This window comes from Phyllosticta capitalensis (genome assembly GCF_038381095.1).
Source record: "Phyllosticta capitalensis strain CBS 128856 chromosome Unknown BKA78scaffold_2, whole genome shotgun sequence".
NCBI lineage: Eukaryota > Fungi > Ascomycota > Dothideomycetes > Botryosphaeriales > Phyllostictaceae > Phyllosticta > Phyllosticta capitalensis.
Window position 1 is genome coordinate 852,305 of NW_027117440.1, and position 27,245 is coordinate 879,549.

Here is a 27,245-nt window from a genome sequence, read left to right on the forward strand (position 1 = left end):
GCTGAGAGGTCGATTCTGATGGAACGGGATGAGAGAAGGGCCAAGAGGCTGGCGCGCGCTCTCGGGAGCCAATCCATCCATGCTTAGCGAGCAGCGGCCACGACGAGACGACTTGAAGACCACGACGACGATGAGGAGTAGAAGTTGAAGAATACATGTAACGATACAAACTCGCAGCAGCAGTCGATCGAGGCATATTTGCCCGTCAGTCCGTCACGAGCAGGCACCGCACAATAATGGCAGACGCTTAAAACGGATTGGTGGCCCCAAAGCTAGCTGGACAAGCAGGGATGCGCAACGCAACAGATACGGCACAAGTAGACGCAGCAAGAACAAGACGAACCGGCGACTTTATAGCTTTTATATCTTCTCATCCCCGCCCTCGTCTCCAACGGCCAACCCTACCGTTCTTTGGCTTCCTCCCGATGACGGACGGCTCAACCAGGTGGGCCGACCAGACGTACTGATTGACTAACGCCCTGAGGTGCCAACACTCTTCCCCACAGTGTAACCCTGGAGTCTGGAGATCAGACTGAAACACTGCTCCTATAAGACTACGAAGAGACCCGACGCTGCCGTGCGCTTCAACAGCCGTGTGGGGCGGAGATCCGGTCGTTCTCTGGGCCTGCTTTATCTGAGAGTAGTCCTTGTCGCCTGAGGCACATGTGCCCAAGCCAACGGTTCTCATTACCAAAAGTTGACCAACTACTCCTGTAGAGACACGGAGAATTTCCATCTTGGAAAACCTCCATCTATGAATCACTTAAGCCACTTGGATCTAGCTACATGGAACTAGGGTTCACTAAATCCTCTTTATTGAGGCAGCACTTCCAACTCTGTGTGCCATGACTTCTACCAACAAGCCTCGAAATCATGCTTGAAGCCAAACTTTGGACGATTCTTTGGGAGTCGTTTCCGCGACTAGGACATCAAGGAGTAGAGACCAAGCACTTCCAATCCCTCCTGTAGAACAGCAGCTCGGATAGTCCATCCCTACGCCGTTTCAAATCCAGAAATGGTCCCTGTCACTTTACCTATTCTTGATTATCTTTGTGTCCGCGGCTTTGGACAAGAAAAGGAGACTCCCGGCTCAAAACGTGGTCTGCCTCAGGCATCAGCCACCGCCCAATTCTGCCACTCCGTACCGCCTTAGTCCACGTGATCAGTCTTGGCACGCGGCCGGCATCCCATCGACCAGAGGCGCGTCCATAGCTCCATCACAGCTACATTCCAACCTCACCTCCGTCGCCCGCATTCGCCTCTGCGCCATCGTTCCCTTTGCTCCGTCCGTCAGCTCTACATCCAACCCGATATTCTTGAAGCGACCCGACGTCCAGCGCAGTCTCCACCATGTCCGACGTTGCTGTCGAGAACCCGGCCAACCAGGTGCCACCTCACAAGAAGGCCCTTCCTTCCTCTATCCCCGACATCGATTCGCTCGAAGGCTTCACTGACGAAAAGAACGATCAATATTCGACCTTCAAGAAGCTCCAAAGACAGCTCGAGTGCGTGTCCGCCCGCAGGCTACTCAGCCAACGCAAGCGCTGATGATGTCAGGTACATTCAATTACAGGAGGAATACATCAAGGATGAGCAGAGGTTTGTCGCCATTTGTAGAGCTATTGCATGGGAACTAACAGCTGGTAGGAGTTTGAAGAGGGAGCTGGTGCGCGCTCAGGAGGAGATCAAGCGTATTCAGAGCGTGCCGTTGGTCATTGGACAATTCATGGAGGCAATAGACCAAACGTACGCAAGGACGCCCTCCACCAAATGGACAAGACTAACATCGCATAGGACTGGCATCGTTCAATCCTCTACCGGCTCTAACTACGTCGTCCGCATCCTCTCTACCCTCGACCGCGAACTCCTCAAGCCTTCGTCCTCTGTCGCCCTCCACAGACATTCCAATGCTCTAGTAGATATCCTTCCTCCGGAGGCGGATTCTTCCATTGCCATGTTGGGTGCGGATGAGAAGCCGGATGTCACCTATGCGGATGTTGGTGGATTGGACATGCAGAAGCAGGAGATTCGGGAGGCCGTTGAGCTTCCGCTAACACACTTTGACCTTTACCACCAAATCGGTAAGGCGGCACACGACATCTGGGTGGTTGCAGCTGGCTGATGATTTCACAGGTATCGACCCTCCTCGCGGTGTCTTGCTGTACGGACCCCCAGGAACCGGAAAGACTATGCTTGTCAAGGCTGTTGCAAACAGCACCACTGCATCATTCATCCGCGTCGTCGGCTCCGAATTCGTGCAGAAATACCTCGGAGAAGGTCCTCGCATGGTCCGCGACGTCTTTAGGATGGCCCGCGAGAACTCTCCCGCCATTATCTTCATCGACGAAATTGACGCCATTGCCACGAAGCGTTTCGACGCCCAGACCGGAGCAGACAGAGAAGTCCAGCGTATCCTGCTGGAACTCCTGAACCAGATGGACGGTTTCGACCAGACGAGCAACGTCAAGGTCATCATGGCCACCAACCGTGCCGACACGCTCGACCCGGCCCTGCTGCGTCCCGGACGTCTCGACCGAAAGATTGAATTCCCATCCCTGCGCGACCGCCGCGAGAGACGACTCATCTTCACGACCATCGCGTCCAAGATGAGCCTGTCGCCCGAGGTCGACCTCGACTCGCTCATCGTCCGCAACGACCCCTTGTCCGGTGCCATCATTGCCGCCATCATGCAGGAGGCCGGTCTTCGCGCCGTCCGCAAGAACAGATACAACATCATCCAGTCGGATCTTGAAGATGCCTACTCGAGCCAGGTCAAGGGCGCACAGGAGGCCGACAAGTTTGACTTTTACAAGTAAGCGTTGCGTCGTGTGGAGCGGAGGGCTGTTGTTTGCGGGTCTTGCGTGGAGAGCAAAGCGAAGCAAGTCAGAAGGAAAGGGCGGTTTCGCTGGCATTTTGGGCGTCTAATGGATTAGCCAAATGAATATGGTAGAGAGTGGTCCAAACCAGATTTACTGAACAGCGCAATTTCGTACTGGAATGACTTCACTCGCCGCATGAATCGCAGGTGTCTCAAGTGAGTGATGTTGCTGTCTTTGGTAGCGCAGGGGTATCATCTCCCATACAATCCAGCACCCGGACTTGGTACAGCAACCCTCCTATGCCTTTATGATTACGTACCTTGAACGTACTTTGAACCTCGAACGTAGGATCTGCGAGACTACTCACAAGCGTACTTTGCTGGACCAAAATTTTTCATGTGTTTCGTGGTCTTGTCTGTCCGCTCGCTTTTCTTGGGTGGATCATGTATGTGCCGACAACATGGGTTTACACTAAAATGAAGTTTGACGGGAAAATTCTTTTCTGATTTGATGCCAAAAGTCGCAAGTGTACACCAAAAACCCACCAGCTTCTCCAATTCATAAGTCAAATTCGTAACGACGGGGCCCTTCTTCCCCTTTCCCTTCCCCCACCCCACTCTCCCACTTTTTTTTTTTTTTTTTTTCCAGCTGTTTCCAACAGCTCGGCTCTTCGCGGGGGGTTGGTGTTTGCTCCCATGATCCCCGTCTCGTCGACGCAATCAGCTGCTGCGGTTGCAACCAAACCGTGTCCATGACGTGATGCTGACTCGGCTCCGTGGGGCTCGAGAAGCAGCGAAGGTGTTTTGGGATTGGGTGCTTCCAGGCGTCAGCGTTTAGAGATGCCTGCATGTTTTGATGGGCTGGCTGGTACAAGTGTGGGATGGCCGATATGGGTTGAGCGGATATTTACAGGAGGAGTAGAGGCAGCATGTGCCAGGCTATGTAGTGGCGACACAACTCAAGGCGCCGAAGGAGGAGTCAGGAAAGGACAGACAGACAGCATTTACCCCCCAGCAGGTGGATGGTGACCCCGTCCATGCCTGTCTGTCTGCCCGGGCGCCTTCGCCCCGTTGTCCAAAGCCCATGGAAGCACACCTTCTCCCCCCCTCGCCACAGCCATCATGATCCTCTGGACTCGGGAAGAGAGAGAGACACCACGGAAGCAGAAAAGTCCCCCCAAGACCTCCCCCCTTCGATTCCAAACCTCCGCAAGACAATGGCCGCCGATATGGGCAACGACGAACCCCCGAGTCCGATGTGCGCCCGTGTCTAGGTCGGCGTCCCGAAGGTCTTCGCAATTTGGTTTGTGCCTTGGTATATGAGCGTGGGAGGCCAAAGCCGGGCATATGTATGTCTGTTTCTAGTAATGAGGGGCGGGGGGGGCGCCGCTCGCGGCAACACCCTGCTCAGCAGTCATTTTCTCGGCTCTGCGCCTTAAGGAGTTGAGATGAGGAGACCCGAGTGTGATTGAACTGTTGAACACGGGTGAATTGACAGGTCTGTTCTTGTTTTTTACGCTTCAACAGTGTCTGGACAAGATGTATGTGCTTCAAACCCAAACCCCCTCTCCAACTTTTTTCAAAAACCATCTTCTACCCCTCTTGCTCCTCCTCCCCACCATCTCCCTCCTCCTCCACATCAGCACCCTCAACCTTTACCGCACTCGCCGCCGGCCGCTCCCCCTGCTTCCAATACAAACCGGCCAAAAAATCACTCGTGCTCGCCTCATCGACACTCTTGTCCTCTCTGACCCTCAAAAAGCGTGGAAAACGCAGGCTGAGTCCGCGCTCATCGCTGACCAGCCCCAGCGCCGCCGGGTAGGTGGGACTGAGCGTGATGTCGGCAAAGGCGCACTCCCACACTTCGAGCGGCTCGAACCATACGTCTGGGTGCCCGCTATAGGCAACGTAGGGCGGTTTGCTGGGGTGCGTTGTTGTCGTGCGCTGCTTGGTGGGTTGCGGGGTGTCGCCATGGCCGTCATCTCGATTGGCGTCATCTTTGTCCTCGTTTTCGCCCTCGCTCCCGCTCCCGTCATCCTCCACCTCGGCGTCGGCATCGGGATCATACTTTGCGCGCATGGCCTCGTAAAACTTGTCGGTAAACCCCGAGATGCACTTTGTGACGGCCTCGAGCTCTCCCGTCTCGGGATTGCGGACGGCAAGCAGGACTGGACTCCACCACTTGTGCTTGCGGCCCTGCCCGTGCCAGCCACCCACTGGGATGAGGTCGATCGTGTCGGCCGACGACGTGTTGTAGTCTTTCTTGACTTTGAGCCACGAGTCGAGCCGTTTGTCCGGCTCGTAGGTTGCGAGGAGCGCTTTGCGGCGGCCGCCTTTGGAGGCGTCGGCGGCGTCGGCGGGCTCGGTTGCTGTTTGGTCTGTCGGGGGTTTGGTCTTCTGTTTTGCTTTGGTCTTCTTGGATTTCTTGGAGGGCGTGGTTGGTGGAGGCGGCATGGACGACTCTTTCTCCTCGCCCACGTCTTCCAAGAGGTTGGGGTTGGGCAGGTTGTCGAGGACCTTGACCATGATGCCTTCGCACTTGATGCTGGTGGCTTGCTTGAAAAAGTCGCTGACGGCTTCCTGGTCGGCCGACGTGGCATCCATGCTCTTGACCCAGGTAAAGTGGTGAGGGATCTCGTTGAAGAGACTGCGTAGTAAAGATCTCCGCTCTCTGAACGGCTTATCCAGCAGCTCGACCCCGTTCAAATACATCAAATCAAAGGAGAAAAGACACACGTCAATCTTGACGCTCTGGATCACTACATCCTTTCTAGCCCGATTTGCTAGCACCTGAAAAGGGCGTAGCTCGCCCGTCTCGCGGTCGATGGCGACGACCTCGCCCTCGAGGATGAAGCTGCTGACTTCCTCACCGCGAATCTGCGGCACGAGGGCCACCAAGTCCGGATATTTCTCCGTCATGACTTCCAGGTGCCGCGAGAAGATTGTGACTTGGCCCCGCTCGTCGCAGTGCACCTGCGCTCGCTGCCCGTCATACTTGAATTCGCAGCTAAAGTCGCGGCCTTGCAGCTTGGTGAGCATCTCCCCAATGTCCCGCGTGATGCTCCCCAGCATGGGGCGGAGTGGGATGTGGAGTGCTAGGCCACATCTCAGGAGTAGCTCGTCGCATACGCCAATCTCCAGCAGCGTCGGGACGAGGTCGTTGTAGTTGGGTCGACGTGCAAAGCTCGCCTTGACGATTTCTTCATTACGCGAGTAGATCTCTGCCAGCTCTTCTTTTCGCAGTTTTGCCAGCGAGGACGCTTCTCGTACGGGGAACTCTGCTCCAGGAGGCCGCGAGAGGAGAAATGCGCGAGAGAGGGCAATCAGCATGGTCGTCTTAACGGCGCCAATTCGCAAATGCTGCACCAATGTCCGAACAATGTAGCGGGACTCTTCGGCACCCCTGGCGTCTTGGAGCAAGCGCTCCACTATTCGCTGCTTGACCTCTTGACTGCCCTGGCCCTTGCTAGTAGCAATCTTGCGCAACGATTCATACACACCCTTAATCGTCAGTGGCTTAGGTTTCCGCAGCGTAAAGCTCTGACGCTTCTTTGCCTCGAATGCTACGTCACCAGCGTCGCCGTATTTGTTGTAGAGATTCTTGAGTCCACCATTGTCGAGCCCGTATGATGTTTTGAGGGCTTTGGAAATTGCGGATCCACCAAGACCGAGTTCCAAGTCGATGTAGGGGGGAGAAATGGAGTTTGTTGCAAGCCAGACCTGTGCCTTCAGTCAGCCCTGAGCGTTGTGAGAATTTACCTGTAGACTCACAGCTGGAAGCAAGCTTTCAGGATCGCCCTCGATGATAGTCCGAAGCAGATTTACCAGTGTATCCACAATCTTGATGCGACTCTGAGTGCTGTTGACCAAAACAAAGCATCTGGTGAGCAATGCGTACGTTGCGTTGCCACCGTCTGCCCCCCAGTGTGCTTGAAGTTCGGATACGTATTTGGAAGGATCGAATTGCAAGGGACTCTCGTCGAAGGGTATATTGGTGGTGATGGTGTCTTCGGCGGTGGCATTGGACTGCAGCTTCAAGACATTCTTCCCTACGCTGGGTTTCGCCTCGATTTCCTGACGTGGTTCGATCGGGGTTTGTGGCGGGTCTGTCGAGTTGGGAGGCAACGGAGCCTCCTTCGAGCCAGTGTCCCCATGTCTTCCATTCTGCCCATCCTGCGGCGGCGTTTGTGCTCGCTCTTGAGCACCATTTGCCTCCCTATCCCACTCTTCCTGCAGCTTCCTCGCCAACTGTTCGTCCGTCAACGTCGAGTCCTCGGCGGGGGGTTCCGGTGCTGTCTGCGCGTCCGTCGCATCCTTCGGAGAGGGCTCGGCAACCTGTGGCTTTTCCTTTTGTTTGTTGAAGAAGTAGTCGAGGCCGCGGACGGGGGCGGTGGAGCCAGAGAAGTTGTTCTTCCTGCGGCGTTTTGCAGGGCTACTCATTGCGGGGAAAAGAAGGTGGCGTGATGTCGGCGCATGCGCGTGGGGAGCTCGACGAAGGGAGCAACGCGACGTTCAGATCAATCGCGTCATTCGTGGGGACCCTTGTTGCTGATCTCCCGTTCACGCTAAACCTGTCTAGTCTTGCGTTCAAGACTGAGGAGCAAATGTCGAGAGCAAAAATGGAGACTTTGACAGGCTCTGTTTTTGAGGAATGTGCAGCTGCGGAGCATTTGAGTCTCTCACGTCACAGACCAGGAAGCATCGAGTTCCTCTACATGTCCTCACAAGGACCATTCGAAACCCGTAGTCGGGGATGGCATGCATCCAAGTTCTCCGAGCTCGAGCAGGGGATGAAATCACTATGATCATTCTTTGATATAGACAAAAGAAGGTCTCTTGGAAATATTTGCGAAGGCTCTGTGTGAATAAATGCCTCTCAATCTATTTTGTCCCAGATATTTTGATCAATATTTATTCGATACTAGTTTCGAAGACAGCTTTTCTTAAATTTGGTTCAAATCTAATACGGAATTTATGATGTTGCCAGGGCAGGATTCCAATGGTTTGCTGCTGCTTTTGACGATGTTGAGATACTGCCTGTCGATTTTTGTCTCCAGGGGCTATGCGCAATGCACTCGTAGCCCCCAAGTTTATGTGTTGATTGCAAGACCAAATGCCTTTTTCAAAATCCATTGGCGTTCGATTGTGAGACCCAATGCGCATCTCCATTTGGATTGTCGATCCATTAGAAGTTCCGGATATCATGTAACTAATTCTCGCTCGTCCAAGGTACCGAAAATCCCCGTGCGATCCAGGAATGCACGCATACCGGTCCCGGTACCGCAGCGCTGGGAAAACGATCCCAACCCCAGAATTCTCTACTCTTCATTAACAAACAGATTCCAGTCTTTGATTTCAAAGGTCTGCAGAATCTGTTGCTTGATGGCCGCCGCAGCGTCCATGAGCGGACCCTGCTTGGCACGTGAAAAGTCGACGTCTTCCTTGACGTACTCGCCCGGCACGTGGGGCACGTTGACGGTGATGACAATGTCCGTCTTTTGCTGCGCCAGGCGGACCAGGATGAGGACGATGGCCGTGAAGTCTGGCTGCGGCCGGCGCGATGATGGGTCCGGTGCCGGATGTTGGGTGGCGACAAGAGTGTAGGCGGGTGTATTGCTGTTGGTGCGAGGTTAGCCACTGCTGGATTTTTCTCATATGCATTCGATTTGTCGCAAAAAGGGAAGTGGAGGTACTTACGGCATGCGGGAGAGCACCGCAACATTGGAATGCCAAAACTGCGTGGCGTCGTTTGAATCGCCCACCATGTCGGCATAGTGGAATTTGAGGGCCTCCTCGTCGTTTGCGGCCTGGTCCTGCTCCACGCGCTCCATGATGTCGAAGATCACACTCGTGAATCCATCTCTTTCCAGATAGACTTCCTGGTTGTCGGGCACTTGGCGAATGGAGCTGGCGCAAATGTTAGCAACAAAATTCTGATGCGGTCTAATATCTTGATATTTACCTGACATCGGCGTAGGTTGCGGGAAGCTCGACGGTGATGGCACCGCCGTACAGCTCGGTAAGAATGAAGGAGGACATGGTTGAGTTGTTTGAGGCTTGAAGAAGTTGGATGCCGCTTTGGTGCTGGCTAGGCTGGTGGTGCATGCGGCCACTATTTTATGGTGTCGACGCGACCACCAGGCAGACAGGCAGCAAAGGCAAAGAGATGCCCATCTCTGAGTCACTGCAATTCGAGTTTCATTCCCATGTCGCGTACAAACGTAGAGCCAGTTACCAGTGTGATTTTAAAAGGTAGCGATCCTGTAGGAGCATAGAGGCGTTTCTTGGCAGCCCAACCTGGTTACTGCCTGGCGATGCCTTGGACTCGATGGCTAAAGTCGTGCCACTCGCAAGGAGCATTCGTCACTACGAGCACGGACAAGACATACTAACTGCTCGACTTCAAGACTTGAGTTTACCAAAGTCCATTGGTGTAGGTGTCGAGAGCAATCATATGCATATCAATTACTCCAAAGGGTAAACATCAGAAGCGATCAAGGTCTCCGTGTGCCGTTGCATTGCAACCAAGCCTCGCTCCATACAAGCGAATGCGTTTGAATGTTCAAGTTGTGGTTGGTCCGGAGCTGCTGGTTGAAAGACCTATTATTGGATCTTTTCGGGGCACAGTACGGAGTAGGTGACGAAAGAGATTAAAAATTCGAGGCTTGCCGATGGCTGAGGAAAACCAATGCAAACGCGAAGCTATCATGCGCTTGACAGCCAGAACATAAGAGAGAATCCACTCTGTAGAATTATGGTCACAGGGAGCAATCGAGTACACGCGCAAAGACCCAGAAATTTGGACACCGTGTTGGTGTCTTGATGAGACGTCAAGCTTTTGTCATTCTCTTGACAGCTGGCGGTGCCGCGTAGCCACCCGCGCCTCAATCGCGATGCGGGTTTGTGGTCCGCGCACCGCAACCTCGCCCATCCGCAACACGAAAAGCACCAATCCCATCGTGCCCATTGACATTCGAGCTTCAAGGCTCCCCCATAATTCCGGCTTGCCCACAACTCCTGAGATCCATCTGTCCGATTCCGAGAAAATCCCGCCAGAACGCCGGCCGAATGCTTTTTTTGCTGATGAGAAAGAAAATCCAGTAATTTTGCGTTACGCAGGACCGTGTGGTTTTTCTTCGCGAAAATACGAAACACGGCGGGCGGCCTCAGGCAACGCTCTCTTCAACCATCATGCCTTCGACGGCGTTTGACAGCCCGGTGTTGTCGGGCCTGGAGCCAACGCGAGGTCCGTTGTCGGTACGCAGGCCGGCGGCCGCCTCTGCCTCCTTTTGCGTGTAGGGCTCCTCCTTCAACTGGCGCAGTCTGCAGACTCAAGTCAGGATTCTGGACCTCGACCTCGAAGGAGAGAAAAAGCTGGACGTACCTGCGCTTGTGAGGCTTCGCTTTGCGGTGGGCGACGAGGTTGGCGTCGCTCTCAAACCATTTGGCGCATTCTTTGCAGTAAAACTCGCCCAGACCGGGCAAGTCTTCTTTGGCCTTTGTTTCCTGGAACTGCTGCAGGTGGCGCTCGGAGCGCAGGTCCGCGTAGACCTGGTCGACGTCGCGAGCGTAGCGGCGAGTCTTTTTCTTGCTATCGGCTCCTCGGATTGCAGGCATGGCGGCGGCGGCGACGTTGACGCTGTGCCGATTGATATGCGTGGTGTCGCGGTGTTGGCGCAAAAAATGGGCGCCCTTGACTTGTTCGGTTGGCCCGAGCTCCTCCGGGTACCAGAACTGCCCCCGCCACATGCAACTGCACGATGTAGCGGCTATACTATCTGCCAGGAAATATTTCCGCTGGGTGAAGTCATGCTGATATCCGTGGCGACATCCACGCCGCTGTCATACATATGTAAGCCGGAAAACGAGTCGGGCGAGGAGTCTCCGGGCTCGGTGCATGTGGTCGTCTTAGCCCTTGGCGAAAACGGAGGTCTGGGGAGCATTCGTATGTTGGATGTGTGTAGATATGGAGCACTGTCTGTAGCTACCGACTACGGAGGGTCCAAGTGGCTATTGACGTGACTCACAGGGCATGTCCCAAAGGAAGCGGACAAGGAGCATTCAAGCTTATATCAAACAAGGTGACTGAAGTGTTCAAGTATTTAGTTGTAGCCACAAGGAGCATTCATTCCATAGGCTAGAGCGCCTTGGGATATTGTGCTCTTTCAATCGCCAGGATGATTTCACGGTCAGAGAAAGAATCTGGAAAGTAGAGAATGAAAAATCTAGGGGCTAAAATGACATGGAGGATTTAAGCAACCATATCAGAACATGAAAATGACTTGAATAGATTTGAGAATATACCTAAAGATGACTCGTTAGAACTATGGAACTTGGGAGTTGACAGCCCCTGAGCCATAGCAACGATATAGTGGGCTGGAAAAGAAATGCCAACTCCAAGGCAGTGCGGGGTGCTTGAATGCTCCCTGTAGCTATTCTTCCACGAGCTCAAACGTTCAAGTCTTTCGGGAGCTAGGTATTTGATCACTCCCTGTATACATATTTTGACTTTTGAATTTGGGCATATCAGGTCAAGTTGGCAAACGACAAGTCCAAGAACACAAAGACTCAACCTTGGTACTTGGACCAGAGGGGTAGGGAGTTAGTAAGCCGTCGTTATCAGCATGCATGCGTAATTGCGGCGACGAAACAGATGACGATGCCAAGGTGGATGTGGACGCGCGCTGGGATTGCTCAGGACGGCGGCGTCGTTCTTGGGAGGGATTTTCGGGTGAAGAGGCTCGGTCCGGGATCCAGCCGGTGGGCGATGGATGTTACCCATGTCCGTGCAACCCAACTTTTGACCTGCAGACCTCTCTCATTTTTTCATACGTGGCCCAAGCTCCCCAGCCAGCCCGGCCAGCCAGGTTCCTTTGCCGCGGGGACGGCCGCTTGCACGCGCTGGAGGGACGCAACGAGCGTTAAGGAGTAGAGGAATGCAGACGAATTAAGGTTGAAGAAGGAGACTGCAGCGGTGACAAGGAGTGATCGAAAGTCTGTCGCACTGCTTTTAGCTGCAGCTGCTTTCACGGTTCTGGGGATGGTCTTCAGCCGTTGATCAGGACGGTATGACGAGGCTAGCCTCGGTTCTTGCGTTGAAATCTACCGCGTCCCATTGGACAAGGCTGAGAGCCCATCGGCCCGGCGACCTCTTGTCCCCGTCCTTGCCCACTTCTCCCTCTTTCCTCCACCATCGCCCAGTTCTCTTTCAAAACCATCCGCTCTCCCTCCAACTCCTGGGCAGACTCGAGGCTGAGAAGCTCCGATCTGATACCTCTTGCAAAATGTTCAGGTTCTCGCGGCTGGCCCGTCGTGGCCTGGCCACCGTCAGCGATGCGCCTCTGAGCCGCAAGGTCAACCAGAACATCCATGAGCAGGGCAACTTCATCCCCTACAAGAAGTTGAGCGAAAACCTCTCCATTGTCCGGAGCCGCTTGAACAAACCCCTCACCTACACCGAGAAGATCATCTACTCGCACTTGGACGACCCCCACGGCCAAGAGATTGAGCGCGGAAAGTCCTACCTCAAGGTACGTCTCGCCTTTTTTCGCCCCAGATACATGAAAGCTTTTCTAACTCTCCCACCCAGCTCCGTCCTGACCGCGTGGCCTGTCAAGATGCCACCGCTCAGATGGCCATCCTCCAGTTCATGTCGGCCGGCATGCCCTCCGTTGCTACCCCCACGACCGTCCACTGCGACCACTTGATTGAGGCGCAAATTGGTGGTGAGAAGGATCTGGAGCGCGCCACGGCTATCAACAAGGAGGTCTACGACTTCTTGTCGACTGCTTGCGCCAAGTACAACATTGGTTTCTGGAAGCCCGGCTCTGGTATCATTCACCAGATTGTCCTCGAGAACTACGCTTTCCCCGGTGGTTTGATGATTGGCACTGACTCCCACACCCCCAACGCTGGTGGTCTCGGTATGGCCGCCATTGGTGTCGGTGGTGCTGACGCTGTCGATGTCATGGCCAACCTGCCCTGGGAGCTGAAGGCCCCCAAGGTCATTGGTGTCAAGCTCACTGGTCAAATGTCTGGCTGGACCTCTCCCAAGGGTAAGTCAACAATCCCGCTCCTGAATGCTCCCTGAGCTTCCCTACGAGGACTTGGAATTTTCAAGAGGCGAAAATGTCCATGTCATTTCCAAGGGTCTCGAATGCTCCCTGAGCTGCCCCGCGAGGACTTTGAAATTTTCGATTTTCAGAAATTCCATGTCCTTACCATGGTGTCGAATGCTCCCTGAGCATACCCACGAGGACTTTGAATTTGCGAAAGGCGAAAATTTCTGTGTCCTTGCGCAGGGTGTTGAATGCTCCTGCTCTCCCTCCGCAACTGGACTTGAACGCTCCTTCCCCCAACATCCGCGGCACACGATTGCTCCACGTGCAGCGCTAATTTGACTTAGACATTATCCTGAAGGTCGCTGGCATCCTCACCGTCAAGGGTGGCACCGGCGCCATCATCGAGTACTTCGGACCCGGTACCAACTCTCTCTCTTGCACTGGCATGGCAACAATTTGCAACATGGTGAAATTTGTCCTTTTCTACCAAAATGAGTGAAAGCTGACATGAAAAAAAGGGTGCTGAAATTGGTGCCACCACCTCGCTTTTCCCCTTCAACGACCGCATGTACGACTACCTTGCCACCACCAAGCGTACCGACATTGGTGACTTCGCCCGCGAGTACGCCAAGGACCTGAGGGAAGACCAGGGTGCCGAGTACGACCAGCTCATTGAGATCAACCTCTCTGAGCTTGAGCCTCACATCAACGGTCCCTTCACTCCCGACCTTGCCACCCCCATCAGCAAGTTCAAGGATGCCGTCAAGGAGAACAAGTGGCCCGAGGACCTCAAGGTCGGTCTGATTGGTTCTTGCACGAACTCTTCGTACGAGGACATGTCCCGCGCTGCCAGCATCGCTCAGGACGCCATGGACCACGGTATCAAGGCCAAGTCTCTGTTCACTGTCACCCCCGGTTCCGAGCAGATCCGCGCCACCATTGAGCGTGACGGTCAGCTCAAGACTTTCGAGGAGTTTGGTGGTATGGTTCTCGCCAACGCCTGCGGACCTTGCATTGGTCAATGGGACCGCAAGGACGTCCCCAAGGGCACCCCCAACTCCATCATCTCGTCCTACAACCGTAACTTCACTGGCCGTAACGACGCCAACCCCGCTACCCACGCTTTCGTCACCTCCCCTGACCTGGTCGTTGCCCTCACCATTGCCGGTACCCTCAACTTCAACCCCTTGACCGACACCCTCAAGGATGCCGACGGCAAGGACTTCAAGCTGAAGGAGCCCACTGGTGACGGTCTGCCCTCGCGCGGTTTCGACCCTGGCCGTAACACCTACCAGGCCCCTCCTGAGGACCGCGCCAACGTCTCTGTCGCCGTCTCCCCCACCTCCGACCGTCTCCAGATCCTCTCGCCTTTCGAGCCCTGGAACGGCAAGGACGCCACCGGCCTTCCCGTCCTGATCAAGGCCCAGGGCAAGACCACCACTGACCACATCTCCATGGCCGGTCCCTGGTTGAAGTACCGTGGCCACTTGGACAACATCTCCAACAACATGTTGATTGGTGCCATCAACTCCGCCAACGGCGAGGCCAATAAGATCAAGAACCAGACCAACGGCGAGTGGGGTGCTGTCCCCGACGTTGCCCGTGACTACAAGAAGAAGGGCATCAAGTGGGTCGTCGTTGGTGACTGGAACTACGGCGAGGGCTCTTCCCGTGAGCACGCCGCTCTCGAGCCCAGGCACCTTGGTGGTCTTGCCATCATCGTCAAGTCCTTCGCTCGTATCGTAAGTAGCAACCTCTGGGCGAAATTTGAATTAGTAGCTAACAAAGGCAACAGCACGAGACCAACCTGAAGAAGCAGGGTATGCTTCCTCTTACCTTCTCCAACCCCGACGACTACGACAGGATCCAGCCCGACGACAAGGTCGACCTCATGTGCACGCAGCTGGCCGTTGGCAAGCCCATGACCCTGCGGGTACACCCCGCCAACGGCGGCGAGCCTTTCGACATTGAACTTTCGCACACTTTCAACGAGGGCCAGATTGAGTGGTTCAAGAACGGTTCCGCTCTCAACACCATGGCCAAGAAGTCCTCTTCGTAAGAATAGAATGGCTGATGGGTTTCGCCTGGTGGTTTTCTTCTTCGCATGCTTGTAACTTCTGTCTTGTGCAATAGGCGACTTGGGTATGGGTTTCTTTACTTTGCCGGTAAATTTCGGGTGGGCGGAGAGGAATGAAGCTGAATAATGAATTCAAAAGTTTCCAAAGTGCAATGCTTGGTGTACTCGTACCAGATGTTGAAAGCTCCCTAGACTTTCGTCGTGGCAGTCTGATATTTGAATTCTCTCCAATGGCCTATTGAAGCGCTGCGATTATCTACCCCTCCACATTTTTTCTCGTGGCTAGTCAGGTCCACAACACCCCGCGGAGGGGAATTATGCCCTTCGTCACCGCCCGGCTGCCTGACTCGAGCGACCACCTTTCCAATCCTAACCGCGCTCAAGCTGTCGCAACGTAAATCCCAAGTCCACCCGGTTCGCCATGGCTGACGATGAACCCTCGTACATTGACTATGAGGCGTTTCTCGATCCGACCTTCTCAACCACCTCGTTCGCAAACAGCCTCGTTCTAGCTACCAACAATGCCTCCGATACACCTCTGGACCTATCAACGCCGCTTTCTCGAGTTCTCTTCGACGTGCAAGAGATCGACACGCACATAGACTCCCTCACTACCAAATCGGCGGTCCCTATACTGGAATACACCAAGGACCATGCGGAATCCAGCGGTCGAATACTATCCGAAGTCGAGGCCCAGGTCGCAAGCTTGACGGAGGGCTACAAGACACTGGAGAAGGAGGTCATTGAGCGGCACGAGGCTGCAGAGCAGGTGCGCCTGGCTGCGGAGCGACTTTGTCAGACGGTCAAGCTTGGACGAGCAGTTTCGCGATGCATCATGCTGGGCCGACAATTGGAGGTTCAAATGGGTGAAATGGGAGGTGCTGGAAGCGCAAAACGGGAGGACCACAGGGCAATGGTGCGGTCTTCTAACACAGTCGTGTCTCTCCGCCAGATACTGGATGCGAGCGGTCCGGGCGAAGAGGGGGAAGGGCTGGACCGGGTCGATGTGATTGCGACGCTCAACCGCGAGCTCCTGGGCCCTGCAGAGCGCTCGATTGTCTCGCGGGCTCAGCAAATCATCAGAGAGTTCTCCATGTCCTCGTTGCTCGCCAACGGTGGCGCGTCATCACAACAAATAGGGGCAGCGGCGACGTATGCGCAGGTCGAGGAGACCAAATCACGCACCATCTCTGCTCTCCTGTCACTGTATTTGCTCTCGCCAGTACCGCAGGAGGCGACGCTGGCCACCTTTGAGCCGGGTCTCCTGGTCAATGCCTTGCAAGACTATCTACAAACGGGACTAAAGTCGTCACTCGCGGCACTTGCGCGCGCATTGGCAACATTACCGACGCTTGAACGGACGCTGCTGGAGATATCTGCACGGTGCCAGAATATCGTGGCGCTGGAAACGCTGCTGGAGACGGTCAAGCCCCCGTCTCATCCTCTGGTGGGCAAGGCGGGGGATGAGGTGCAGAAGGCGGCGATGAGACAGAGGAGCGGATCCAGGCTGCCGCCGCAGAACTTCTTGCAGCCCCTGCTGCACTCGCTGGACACGTCGTCGCTCCCATCGTACTTTTGGCGATCGCTGGCGTCATCGCTTTCGCCGCGGGTGCGCGAGATAGTCAACCGCGGGGGCGTGTCGGCCAGGACGCTGCGCAGCAACAGGGACAGGGTGCGCGAGGCGATTCGCGAGTGCGTCAACCGAGGATCACAGCTGCCGACGAGCTCGCTGCGCAGTACGAGCGGGCGGTCGGCGGTGGGTAATTGGGAGCGGGAAGCAGCAGTCATGGTGAGTTCAATCGTCGGGGTACTGAGATGAAGGGGCTTGGCTTTGCATGGTAGTGGTGGTTGTAGTATGGCAAATACGGATAACGGTAGCCCCGAAAAATTCATGTGTCTGCCGATGAGGCGGTCAAGTCGGAAAGGTCATTGACTGCTGCTGAAGACGCGTTTTCTTTTGCTGTCTATATATAGGATGGACGCGTAGTTGGAGGTCGAGGTTTGGGTGTAGAGTGGGGACGACGGCGCGGGGTTCAACAGCTGCACTGAGGTTGTGTTTGAAAGTGAAGTGAGCGAGGCATCCAGGCGAAAAGAGGTAGCACTGCACATGAAGATGAAGGAGAGTCTTTGAGCAGTGGTTGACAGGGCCCGTCTTTGTCGAGTCCCTCTCCCCCAGAGGCAACCCTGTGCGGGCCGCCCTGCCAAGTCGTCGTAGCCTGAGAGTCAGTAGTCCCTTGTCGCCTTGTCCTCAGTACCAGTGCACCTTCACCTGCAGCGCCAAAAGCACCAGCTCTACCGTACCGAACCCAACCTAACCCTGCTCATCACATCTCTCTACCCTTCGTCTGCCGCCACCCTTCTCTTCCTCCCTCTTCACCACCTCCACCACTGCTCCGCGTCACCTCTTCGCTTTCACAAACCCCTTCGCCTCGCCTTCTCTTCTTGTACTTTGCCCTTTCCGCTGTTCTTGCTTGACCTCCGGCCACCAAGCCGCCAGCCCGCTTCCGCTCCGTCCCGCACACACCTTCTGCGGCGCTGCATCGCCGCTTTCATTGTCCCCCTCCTGAAAGCCACACATCGAAGCTCCCTTGAGGCCAGTTGATCTGCGGGCGTTTTCGACGGTATCCGGGCTCCTTCTTTCGCTCTCCCCATTGTGTGTCCCCACCCGAGCTCTTCTGCGCATGTGCCAGCTTGCACACGGCTAACATCCTCACCAGACACTCCGCTCCGCCACAAATCACCTTTTTTTCCATCCCAACTCGACCTCTTTACCCGTCGACTCGCCCACCATGTCTGTCAGTCAGATAGCCGGCAACCGGAACAGCACTCCGGAAACATCCAGCTCCTCGCTGCGCCCGCCTTCGTCCAGAGCTATGGGCGCCAACCACCACCTTCGCGCCTCTGCCGACATGGGCGTCTTTGCTTCGTCGCCCTTGTCAAACCGCGGCATTCGTCCCTCGAGCGAAGTCTACTTCAACAAGCACGGCAACCACGATGAAGATGCCATGGAAAAGGCGGCGCAGCAATGGATTGCCGACATTGATCAATACGAGATAACGCTCGAGGAAATGGCGGCCGCTACGTTGGATCAGGATTTTAAGGACGAGCTGAGCGCCATTGAGCAGTGGTTCCGTGTTCTGAGCGAACCCGAGCGTACTGCTGCCTTGTACCAGCTGCTCCAGCAGACAACGGGGGTGCAGCAGCGTTTCTTTATTCAGGTTCTCCAGCAAATGGCCAAGAGCCACCCCATGTCCAGCGTACTGTCGCCTGCCAATTTCGGAGAAAAGGACCCCATGTCCCAGAAGCTCAACGATGCCATGAACAAGCTGTCTGTCGAGGGCAACCGCAACTCGATTGGTCTGGGACGCCCGCCTCCGTCCCCCGGTGCGAAACGCAACTCTGGACTAGACTCCAGCACCATCAACTCCATGTTTCCTGATGCGGCTGCTGCTATAGCAAAGCAAAAGGCCGAGTTCACTCAACACACTGGAACGGCTCCCACGTCCCAACGCAACAGTGCTATTGGCGAGCGGTCCTCCATGGTAGCTCCTACCATTTCGGCTCCTGACGATGGAAAGAGGGACCACATGCCGCAGCCCCCTTCTTCTCCCTGGGGACACCGTCACAGTGAAAACTCACATCCTCAACGGCCCAAGTCGTCTTCTGGTCACCAGCCCATGGGACAGTTCACTCAACCTCCTCCGTCCGCCGGTGGCCTCCGTTCCCCCCGGCCCATGAATCTTTCGGGTGACAGCAACATCCAGAGCACTACTTTGAATGCTCCAGACAATTCTGGTGCCGGTATGCCGATGCTTTCACCTTACGGAAACAGTGGAAGCTGGGCGTCTATGGTCAACACTCCCATGATGCCCAACTTCCAGCAGAATGCCAACCAGGCCGACATGGTTGCGAACGCCACTGCCATGAAGCTTGCCGCTCTTTCTACGGTCAACAACCGAATCCAGCTTGACGACGCAAAGAAGTACCGCCGCGCTCGCTCGTCTGAGGGCCAGGGCAACGGACACCACAATCAACCCGGCCAACAGCAGAACATGCCTGCAAGCTTGGTCATGACAAACGAATTCGGCCAAGTCCTCACTCCGCAACAAGCGGCTGCGCTGCAGGCCCAGCAACTTGCCGCGCTGAACGGCCGTCGTTCTCGTCCCACTTCTCCTGGAATTGCAATGCAGGGCGGTCAGCTAGGTCCCATGAACTTTGCGTCTCCGCAGAACAATGGTTTCCTCTCTGCCTACGACAACACCCTGCCCCCGATGAATATCAACCAATTTGGCATGGGACTTGGCGGTGGCCATGAGGGCTATTTGTCGGATCACTCTGACATCAACCGCGGCCGCTCACCACGTGGAAGGCGAGGCAGCTCGAAGCCTCCGGAGGACCCCACGGACCCCAACCTGTTGCAAGACATTCCGGCTTGGCTCCGGAGTCTCCGCCTGCACAAGTACACTGACAATTTGAAAGACCTGAAGTGGAGCGAGCTCATTGAGCTGGATGATGCAGCTTTGGAAAAGCGAGGCGTCAATGCGCTGGGCGCTAGACGAAAGATGCTCAAGGTATGTTTTGGGTTTTGTCATGTCAAGGGGTTCTTCATCTAACAAGTGAGCAGGTATTTGATCAGGTCAAGGACGCCAAGGCCGAGGGAAAGATCAATTGAACGAGTTGACGCTAGCGAATTCGTCTTCCCCCTTCAAAACATTTTGAATTCTTTATTTCATTCCAGCAAAATCACAGTTTGGAGGGCACATATTCGTCGCGAAAGCATGGTCGGTCAGACAAAACTTTCATTTACAACCCACCGTTGAAGGGTTAGCAAGCATCGCCTACGTCCTTGTTGTGAAGGCCATGCTGGGCACCAGATACAGCGTATCTTGTCGTTTCCTTTCTCCTCGTTCCTACTTTTTGTCTTTCTATTGTGGTTGATTGTTATTTGCTCTTAGCGCCAAAACACATACCACGGAGAGTGTAAGGAGGAGGTCTGCTACGGAGGTTGAAAGTTTTCTTTTTCAGCATCCAGTCCTGTGGGCTAATTTGTGTGCGAGATCGAATAGCAGCAGTCAACCGTGATTGTCTTGAAGTGTTCTGTAGCTGACAGCCGAGGCGTCATGTCGGCCCATTTTCATGCAGCCCTACACAAATTGCTGTCAACCCCGCCATGGCAGCTCTCGTCAACTGATCCCGGTACGTTTGGGGCTCCTCATCTTTCCTTTTTTGGGGATATGGCTTTGAATCACGTGTGGCTGCCGCCCAACGTCTTCCTGCAAATGGGTCTTTCCTGGAGAAATTCGCCGAAAATATGCTACTCGGCGGTCCTGACCGTTACCGCCCAGGTTTCACACCTGACGCAGCACAGCAACGGCCTCCAGTTAAATGAATTGGGGTTGCAACTGGAGGGAGGGGAGACGGGAGTGCGTCAAGGGGTGCAACAATAACCCGGGCCGAAATCCTGGCTAGCGAAATGATTTCACGGCAGGACTCGAACACTCGCACCTGTTGCACCTTTCTCCTCACCACTGCGTCTGCCAAGCCATGTTTTCCTCCATGTGCTGTCGCTATTGTTCTTTATGACAGGTCTGTTGATGGCGGCGTATCTCGTCTTTGTCTTACTCTCACCGTCTTCTTTTGCGACGTCTACTAAGCGCTTAGGCATACGCGCCACGCGCCTCTTTCTTGTTCATCCAGTGCCAAAGCGTTGAAAGCATTTCTTCTTTCTTGCTCTTCAAACTGTACTTGGCGCCCGCCAGTCGAAGTTTTTGATGTCTTCCTCTTCTTTCCATTTTTCATTTTCCTTGTTTCCTGCTTGCGGCGTAGACCACGGATGATGCTGCCCCCCGCGTCTGGCCATTGCACGCGCACCGCACCACCTCGCTAGCTTCATACCCTGTGCCTTTTCTTTCGGTTCACGGTCCTTCGTTGTGCCGCAAGCCCTGACTGGCCTGTCTGTTCGTCAACCTGCCACTGCTGCTGCCTCCATCTCCCCATGATCGCGCTGTCATGTCTTGCTTTTCGCTCTCGCTGGCGTTCCACAGTACCGATCTTTCGTCTTTGGGGCCTGCAAAGACGCCCTTGCTCTCGAGCTTACGGCGTCGATGCGAGGCGGGGGAGGGGAGACGAGCATCGGCGGATGACTGCTGGCTGGCGGGCTGCTGCTGTTCGTCGCTCGCTCGCAAGTTAAAGGTGAGGCAATAATCGAGATAATGCTGCGCTGCTACTCGCCAGCCAGGACGACAGCGTGTTGCGCTTGGCGTGGCGGGAGATGTCATGACGGCGTCTCAAACACGGTATGGCGCTGCGAGGCGCATGAAAGAGCTTGGGACGGGGCGGTGCTGCCGTTTGAACAAGCAGTCCCTTTTCGCGACTGTGGCTTGTTATCTCCTAGCCTGCATGGCTTTTGCCTTGCTGCTGGCCTTTCCTTGTCACGTCAATGTCCCTTTGTTGTTTGTTTGCTCGCTGCTCCTCGCTAGCCCGCCCGGCCCTTGACGTCAAGTCGTGAATGGTGCCCGCAACGTGCTTGCCTACTTGCTAGACATCTGTCCACCTCCACCAGCCCCTCGTTCCCCTTACAGCTCGCGTGGTGTGGTGGTACGCGCGAGACTTGGATCGAGTTGATAGGAGATGGACGGGACGGAGTGCAGGTGCAAACGTTGGTTCCTGGTGTTGTGTTTTCTGTGGCACCATGAGCCTTTTTACCGTGTCTTGTTCAACGTGCATCTCGCATACCGTCGTCCCGCATCTTGTGTAACGTCCTGCACTATTTGACAGCGCATACTGAAAGGGAGCAAAGAAAAAAAAAAAAAGTCAGTCCTTGCTACAACATGGCGGCAGGCACGGCAGAAAAGCAGCAGGCAGCCTGACCGCCGTTCGCGATGGAGGGTATCTTTTGCTTGGACCTTGCAGGAATGCCAGAGGTGCCATTGGCCCGATGTTTCTTGAGAGCAGGGCTGCACCCCGGATCTTGACAGAAACCGAAGACGGCCCAAGCAAACACAACCCCCCAAGCTTAATGGCATCAAGCAGCAGATGGAAGCTGTGCCACACACATGGCGCAGAGATTGGGATGAGGAGGGGAATCAAGACACGCAGTGATGAGTGGATTCTAGCCTGTCCTGAGCGGGAGACTCCGGATATGGGTGCCACGGCTTCTTTTGACCTGATTGGACAACAGGTCGAACTACATAGTAAGGCGATGGGATCTAGTAGGATTGTTTACCTGGCCTTCTTTTATTATAAAAGCCTCGAATTCTAGGCTTTGTCTAAGTTCTTTTGTTTTGGTGTCAAGTCTTTTTGTTTCGAAGTCACTTTCTTTTTGAGCCACTCACAATGAGCCTTTGTGGGCCGATTTTCTGATATTGCTCACCTCAACACCGATTTTCGCCTCAGGCATACCACATCCTAGACGAGTGTCCTATTTCGTTAGCGCGTGTCCTGTCCTTCCTTTTCCTCAACACCAATCCTTCACACTCACGACGCGAAGACCTTGCTGGCTTGCTACGTCTACTTTCATTTCACCCGCGCAAGCTCAACGGCATGGCCCGTTTCCATCTCCTTCTTGCAACCCTGGTGGCTGCGCTCTTTGCGGCCACTGGTGGTGCCGCGAACAGCTACACGCTCTTTCACGACTACGTCCCGGAGACTTTCTTTGACAACTTTACCTTCTTCTCTGGTCAGGGCGACCCGACTCACGGCACCGTCAACTACCTTTCCTCTCGCAAGGAAGCTGTCAGCAAGCAGCTCATTGGACATGGCACCGCTGATGATGGCACCACTACCGTCAAGATTGCCGTCGACGCGACGAACAAGCTGTACGGCAACGCGGGCCGGAACTCGATTCGCATTACGAGCAGGAACAATTACAACAAGGGCCTCTTCATCTTTGATGTGATCCACATGCCTCCCTCGGTCTGCGGTCTCTGGCCTGCGCTCTGGCTGCTCGGCGAGCCTGAAGCTGAGTGGCCCAAGTACGGCGAAGTCGACATCATCGAGGGCGTCAACCAGCAGCAGAGCAATCTCATGACGCTTCACACCAAGAATGATTGCAAGATTGGCAAGTCCGTCTCCATCACCTCGAGCGATCCCGATGCCATCACCTACACTGGCAAGCGCACCACTACCAACTGCAACGTCTACGCTGGCAACGGCTGCCAAATCGCCGCTCCCCAAGCCTCTTCTGTGTCCGACTCTGCTGCGGGCTACAAGACGGGCGCCACTTACGGCTCGCCGCTCAACGACCAAGGCGGCGCCGTCCTCGCCGTCGAGTGGACCTCCAGCGGCTTCAAAGTGTGGTCCTGGCCGCGCAACTCTGCTCCAGACTCGGTCAAGTCAGCCACGGCAAACAACCCGTCCGACATCTCGCCCAGCAGCGACTTTGGCACGCCCGTGGCCCACTTTGGCGGCGCGAGCTGCAACTGGAACGACAACTTCAAGGACCTCGCCTTTGTCATCAACACCGACTTTTGCGGCGACTGGGCCGGCAACGTCGACTGGAATGGCGGCACTTGCACCAAGAAGACGGGCTACCAGTCTTGCTCTAACTATGTCAGAGACCACCCCGAGGCTTTCCTCCAGGCGTACTGGGAGTTTGGTGCTGTTCGTTACTTTGCGCCTGCTTCCTCTTACGGATATACCGGTACTGGCACTGGTTATGCTGGCGGCTCGGCCGGTGATGGTGCTTTTCAGAGCGGCAGTGGTGGATATGAGTATGACCCCGTCGACAATAACAGTGACGCGCAGAACACGACCCCTTCCAGCAACGTGCAAAACTCAACCAGCACCCCGATCCTCGACTCGCGCCCAACGACGCTTCTCTCCGTCCCCAGGTTGAGCACTACGCCTGTGAGCACAACAACGACTTGGAGCCAGGCTCCGTCCAGCACTGACGTCTACAACTCGAATGCAGGATTTGCTGAGAAGGGCGCGTCCTCAGACAGCCTTCTGAACGTTACGCCGACGCCGCCACCCTTTATTTTTACAGGTTCGTCGCAAGCCGAGTCCAAATCGAGCGTACACGCCGCCCTCTCCGTCGTCTACAACACCACCACCACGACGCTGCCCGTGTGCACCTGCACCAACTTCAGTCTGCCCGTGGCCTCTCCTCGCCCGACGACGACCTTTGCGCTTCCGTCTTACCTCCCGACGTACAGCAACAGCACCACCGCGCTCGGCCTCAACGCAACTGCCAGTGCCGGCAGCCCTCTGACCAAGGTGTCTCACACGTCCTTGCTCTCGTCGACTGCAACGCCTCCTCGCCCGACCGCCACGCCGCTGGTCGTCCCCGTCAACAGCGCGGCCGACAAGTTGAGCGTTCTTGCTGGCGCATCACTTCTGCAGTTTGGCGCTATCGCCGGGCTCTCAATGTTCCTCTTGGGGCTTTTCGTGTTCGCCTTTCTTTAGACGCTGGGAGCGTCTCGGGATAACCGACTCGCGGTCTTCCCTTTCCCTTTTTCCTACTTTCGTGTTCCCCGTCTGAGTCTTTCGGAAGGTGATGGATGACGGATCGTTGGACGGACGCATGGGATGGAATCGGCAAAAGGAGTGTACATAAATACATCACAGGCACAGCACAGCGCATGGAACAAACGCAGCATTCGTCTTTTGCCGCGGCATTTGACCGGCGCAGATGGGAGGAGCTTCTCTCGTCACCTTGGCAGCAATGGAACTGGTTTCTCTTCGTGCTTGTGTTTATCGGTGTCTCGTGATTCGTGATTCGCTGGGGACGATGAATGCCGTTGTTGACCAGCACTAGCAGAGCTTGGTACGCTAGCACGGTATACGAGAGCCGGCGGCAAAATGCCGTTGTTGCATGCTTATTTTCCGCCAGGGCAAGCTCGCGGGCGAGCAGGGGCAGGCAGCTGTGCTTGCAGTGCTTCGTCATGTCAGAAGCAGTTTGTGCAGCATTGATGCAGATAACGGGCTGCCGATTGCAGCCACGCGCTGCTCGCTCGGTGGAATGTTGAGCTATCTTGTGTTTGTCTGTAGGACTTGAGCCGACGTGATTGTTGCGATAAGAAGAAAGGTGGAGGACAGAACAGGCCAGACAGACACGGCGACACGCTGAAACGCGCAGTGACCAGTGACGTTGCTGGGCCATGACAGGGCACACGGACTGACAGCCTCAAGACTTCCAGCGACTGGACTGCATGCACGTCGACTGAACTTCCCCACCACCAACCTCGTCCGATACAAACAACAGGTCCTCCGCCCCGCGCGCACGGGGGCGAAGAGCGCGACAGACACATCTACTCGCAAAGCACTCCTCTACCTCCAGCCAGTCAATCGCATTGTCACGCGCTCCACTCCTCCAATCTCGACCAAAAGAATCAAAAAGAAAAGCCTCCATCTGCATCGCATCACCATGTCGGCCTTCTTCGAAAACCTCTGGAACTCCATCTTCACGCCGGGACCCACACCAACCCTGCTGGTCGCAACCAACGCCAGCTTTGCGGCGCTCCAGCTCGTCCTCTTTGCACTGCTCCTCGCCACCTACAGCATCCACTTCGTCGTGCTGTCCGGCCTGTGCGGCGGCCTGTGGTGGTCCATCAACTGGTTCGCAAACGAGCTGCGCGCGGCAACGGAGAAGGAAGAGGCGGCTAAGAAGCTGCGCGAGCGGCGCGAGAGGGACAGGGCCGAGAAGAGCAGAGACAAGTCCGACTTTGATCAACAGCATGCCGAGGGCGTGGGTAGGGACGGCGGTGAGGGCGAGGGCATGGATACAGGCGATGATACCGAGACAGAGACGGAGACCGAGGTGACGAGGAAGGGCGGTGCTGCTGGACAAAAGGCACGCGAGGGCGCGCTGCCTGTGGAGAGCGCTTCTGCTGCTCAGACTGCTACAACTACGGGCACGTCCAGCTTGGGTGTGGAGGAGGCGGCGTTGAAGAAGCGGAGGAGCATGGGCGATGGCACGGAAAGCAGCACGGATAGCGAGTGGGAGAAGATTGAGCAGGAGAGATAGAGATTTGAGAGGAGCTACGAGACCAGAATTCAACGACCTAAGACGACTCTCAATTCGCTGCCATTTGGTGTTGATTCCATGTGAAGCCTGAGGCTGCTATTTGATGTGATGTATTAAACGGCGCGTAGTCCGTGCCCCCTTGGCGCTAAACCCCTTACGCGTCATTTTACACCCGCGTGGTGGTACTGCTACCAGCTCGCCGACCGCCGCCTTCTCAAACTCGACATCATCACCACCTCTCACCAGCTTGCGTTCCACCCTCCAATTCGCCGTCTACATATACCCCTGTTCTCATATCTCTCGGCGCAAGCCTTCACATCTTCACCATGAAGCTCGTCAGGTAAGCCGCTCCCTCCAACCGCGCGGCGCACGCACAGAAGCAGCAGCTGAGCTTTTTGACCGCAAGGCGCGTCCCCCGCGACTCTGGCTGACGGCTCTCACACAGGTTTCTCATGAAATGCCAGAATGAAACCGTCACCATCGAGCTCAAGAACGGTACGTCGAAATGCACTCCGCATCGCATGGCAAGCACCTGCGCGCCCCCACAACCCAGAGCACACTGCGACAAGCCTCGGCGCTCTCTCCTTCCACGACACCCGTCACTCTAGCACACCCATAATCTAACCACTCCTCAATCCACATAGGCACCGTCATCAACGGCACCATCTCGTCCGTGTCGCCGCAGATGAACACGGCGCTGCACCGGGTCAAGATGACGGTCAAGGGCCGCGAGACGACGGAGCTCGACACCATCAACGTGCGCGGCTCGACCATCCGCTACTACATCCTGCCCGACTCGCTCCCGCTCGACACGCTGCTCATCGACGACGCACCCAAGCCCAAGAACAAGGCCCGCAAGGAGCAGGCCGACCGTGGCCCCCGCGGCGGCCGTGGTGGTCGCGGGCGCGGCGGTGGAAGGGGAAGGGGCAGAGGCCGTGGTGGTGGCCGTGGCTTTTAAGAGTGAGGGAATGACGTTGTTGGGTGCGAGAGCCAGGCACCGATTGTCAACATTGATTCGGACGGACGGACGGACTGCGAAAGGATTGTGCGCATGGCGTCGTGAGACGGGAAAAATCTCATTCGAAAAAGTCCATTGCGGCTTGGTTGGAGGCGCGATGCACGACGCAACAACAGAACGGGAGAGCACCAGGGCACGTTGAAAAGAGCAGCGGCTGTTTTACTTGGAACGGAACACTTTTGAGATGCGCAAAGGCGCAGGCTACTGGCAGGGCATTGCTCACCCTTCACCGTGCGGACTGCGGATGGACGGCCGCAAGAGCACGCTGGAGTCCTGGCTGGGTTGGTAGGATCCAGTAAGCCCGA

The 27,245-nt window shown here is 55.6% G+C and overlaps 11 protein-coding genes across 11 annotated transcripts; 7 read left to right on the forward strand and 4 right to left on the reverse strand.

The window, feature by feature from the left end:
* Positions 1–1,227: 1,227 nt before the first annotated feature.
* BKA78DRAFT_376934 (26S protease regulatory subunit 6B) lies at positions 1,228–2,816 on the forward strand (the record flags this gene model as incomplete). Its single annotated transcript, XM_066892852.1, has 5 exons — positions 1,228–1,505; positions 1,558–1,599; positions 1,648–1,746; positions 1,795–2,081; positions 2,134–2,816. Exons 1-5 carry the CDS (start codon positions 1,351–1,353, stop codon positions 2,814–2,816), a joined length of 1,266 nt encoding a protein of 421 aa, XP_066747521.1. The 5' UTR covers positions 1,228–1,350.
* A 1,595-nt stretch (positions 2,817–4,411) lies between these two features.
* On the reverse strand, positions 4,412–7,258 carry BKA78DRAFT_349666 (uncharacterized protein; the record flags this gene model as incomplete). The annotated part of the gene is made up of 2 exons (XM_066890841.1): positions 4,412–6,538; positions 6,590–7,258. The coding sequence occupies 2 exons, from the start codon at positions 7,256–7,258 to the stop codon at positions 4,412–4,414; spliced, it is 2,796 nt and encodes a 931-aa protein (XP_066747522.1).
* An 878-nt stretch (positions 7,259–8,136) lies between these two features.
* On the reverse strand, positions 8,137–8,857 carry BKA78DRAFT_246359 (uncharacterized protein; the record flags this gene model as incomplete). The annotated part of the gene is made up of 3 exons (XM_066884208.1): positions 8,137–8,434; positions 8,516–8,725; positions 8,781–8,857. The coding sequence occupies 3 exons, from the start codon at positions 8,855–8,857 to the stop codon at positions 8,137–8,139; spliced, it is 585 nt and encodes a 194-aa protein (XP_066747523.1).
* A 1,033-nt stretch (positions 8,858–9,890) lies between these two features.
* BKA78DRAFT_305175 (uncharacterized protein) lies at positions 9,891–10,613 on the reverse strand. The gene has a single exon (XM_066887678.1). It carries the CDS (start codon positions 10,565–10,567, stop codon positions 10,001–10,003), a length of 567 nt encoding a protein of 188 aa, XP_066747524.1. The 5' UTR covers positions 10,568–10,613; the 3' UTR covers positions 9,891–10,000.
* A 1,392-nt stretch (positions 10,614–12,005) lies between these two features.
* Positions 12,006–15,109, forward strand: BKA78DRAFT_305178 (aconitase). Its single transcript, XM_066887679.1, has 5 exons — positions 12,006–12,348; positions 12,408–12,873; positions 13,224–13,345; positions 13,398–14,621; positions 14,675–15,109. Exons 1-5 carry the CDS (start codon positions 12,103–12,105, stop codon positions 14,936–14,938), a joined length of 2,322 nt encoding a protein of 773 aa, XP_066747525.1. The 5' UTR covers positions 12,006–12,102; the 3' UTR covers positions 14,939–15,109.
* A 268-nt stretch (positions 15,110–15,377) lies between these two features.
* BKA78DRAFT_329793 (golgi transport complex component Cog5) lies at positions 15,378–16,775 on the forward strand (the record flags this gene model as incomplete). The annotated part of the gene is made up of 2 exons (XM_066889701.1): positions 15,378–16,424; positions 16,476–16,775. 2 exons carry the CDS (start codon positions 15,378–15,380, stop codon positions 16,773–16,775), a joined length of 1,347 nt encoding a protein of 448 aa, XP_066747526.1.
* A 970-nt stretch (positions 16,776–17,745) lies between these two features.
* BKA78DRAFT_246916 (uncharacterized protein) lies at positions 17,746–19,628 on the forward strand (the record flags this gene model as incomplete). The annotated part of the gene is made up of 2 exons (XM_066884260.1): positions 17,746–19,527; positions 19,581–19,628. The coding sequence occupies 2 exons, from the start codon at positions 17,746–17,748 to the stop codon at positions 19,626–19,628; spliced, it is 1,830 nt and encodes a 609-aa protein (XP_066747527.1).
* A 2,945-nt stretch (positions 19,629–22,573) lies between these two features.
* Positions 22,574–23,569, forward strand: BKA78DRAFT_241812 (concanavalin A-like lectin/glucanase domain-containing protein; the record flags this gene model as incomplete). Its single annotated transcript, XM_066883922.1, has 1 exon — positions 22,574–23,569. A coding segment is annotated over one exon (996 nt), but the record flags the coding sequence as incomplete, so codon positions are not given.
* A 553-nt stretch (positions 23,570–24,122) lies between these two features.
* On the reverse strand, positions 24,123–24,705 carry BKA78DRAFT_305183 (uncharacterized protein). Its single transcript, XM_066887680.1, has one exon. The coding sequence runs from the start codon at positions 24,537–24,539 to the stop codon at positions 24,306–24,308; it is 234 nt and encodes a 77-aa protein (XP_066747529.1). The 5' UTR covers positions 24,540–24,705; the 3' UTR covers positions 24,123–24,305.
* A 132-nt stretch (positions 24,706–24,837) lies between these two features.
* On the forward strand, positions 24,838–25,983 carry BKA78DRAFT_305184 (ER protein Pkr1-domain-containing protein). The gene has a single exon (XM_066887681.1). The coding sequence runs from the start codon at positions 25,323–25,325 to the stop codon at positions 25,920–25,922; it is 600 nt and encodes a 199-aa protein (XP_066747530.1). The 5' UTR covers positions 24,838–25,322; the 3' UTR covers positions 25,923–25,983.
* Positions 25,984–26,248: 265 nt separating this feature from the next.
* On the forward strand, positions 26,249–26,880 carry BKA78DRAFT_292335 (uncharacterized protein; the record flags this gene model as incomplete). The annotated part of the gene is made up of 3 exons (XM_066886042.1): positions 26,249–26,262; positions 26,368–26,417; positions 26,567–26,880. The coding sequence occupies 3 exons, from the start codon at positions 26,249–26,251 to the stop codon at positions 26,878–26,880; spliced, it is 378 nt and encodes a 125-aa protein (XP_066747531.1).
* Positions 26,881–27,245: the final 365 nt, after the last annotated feature.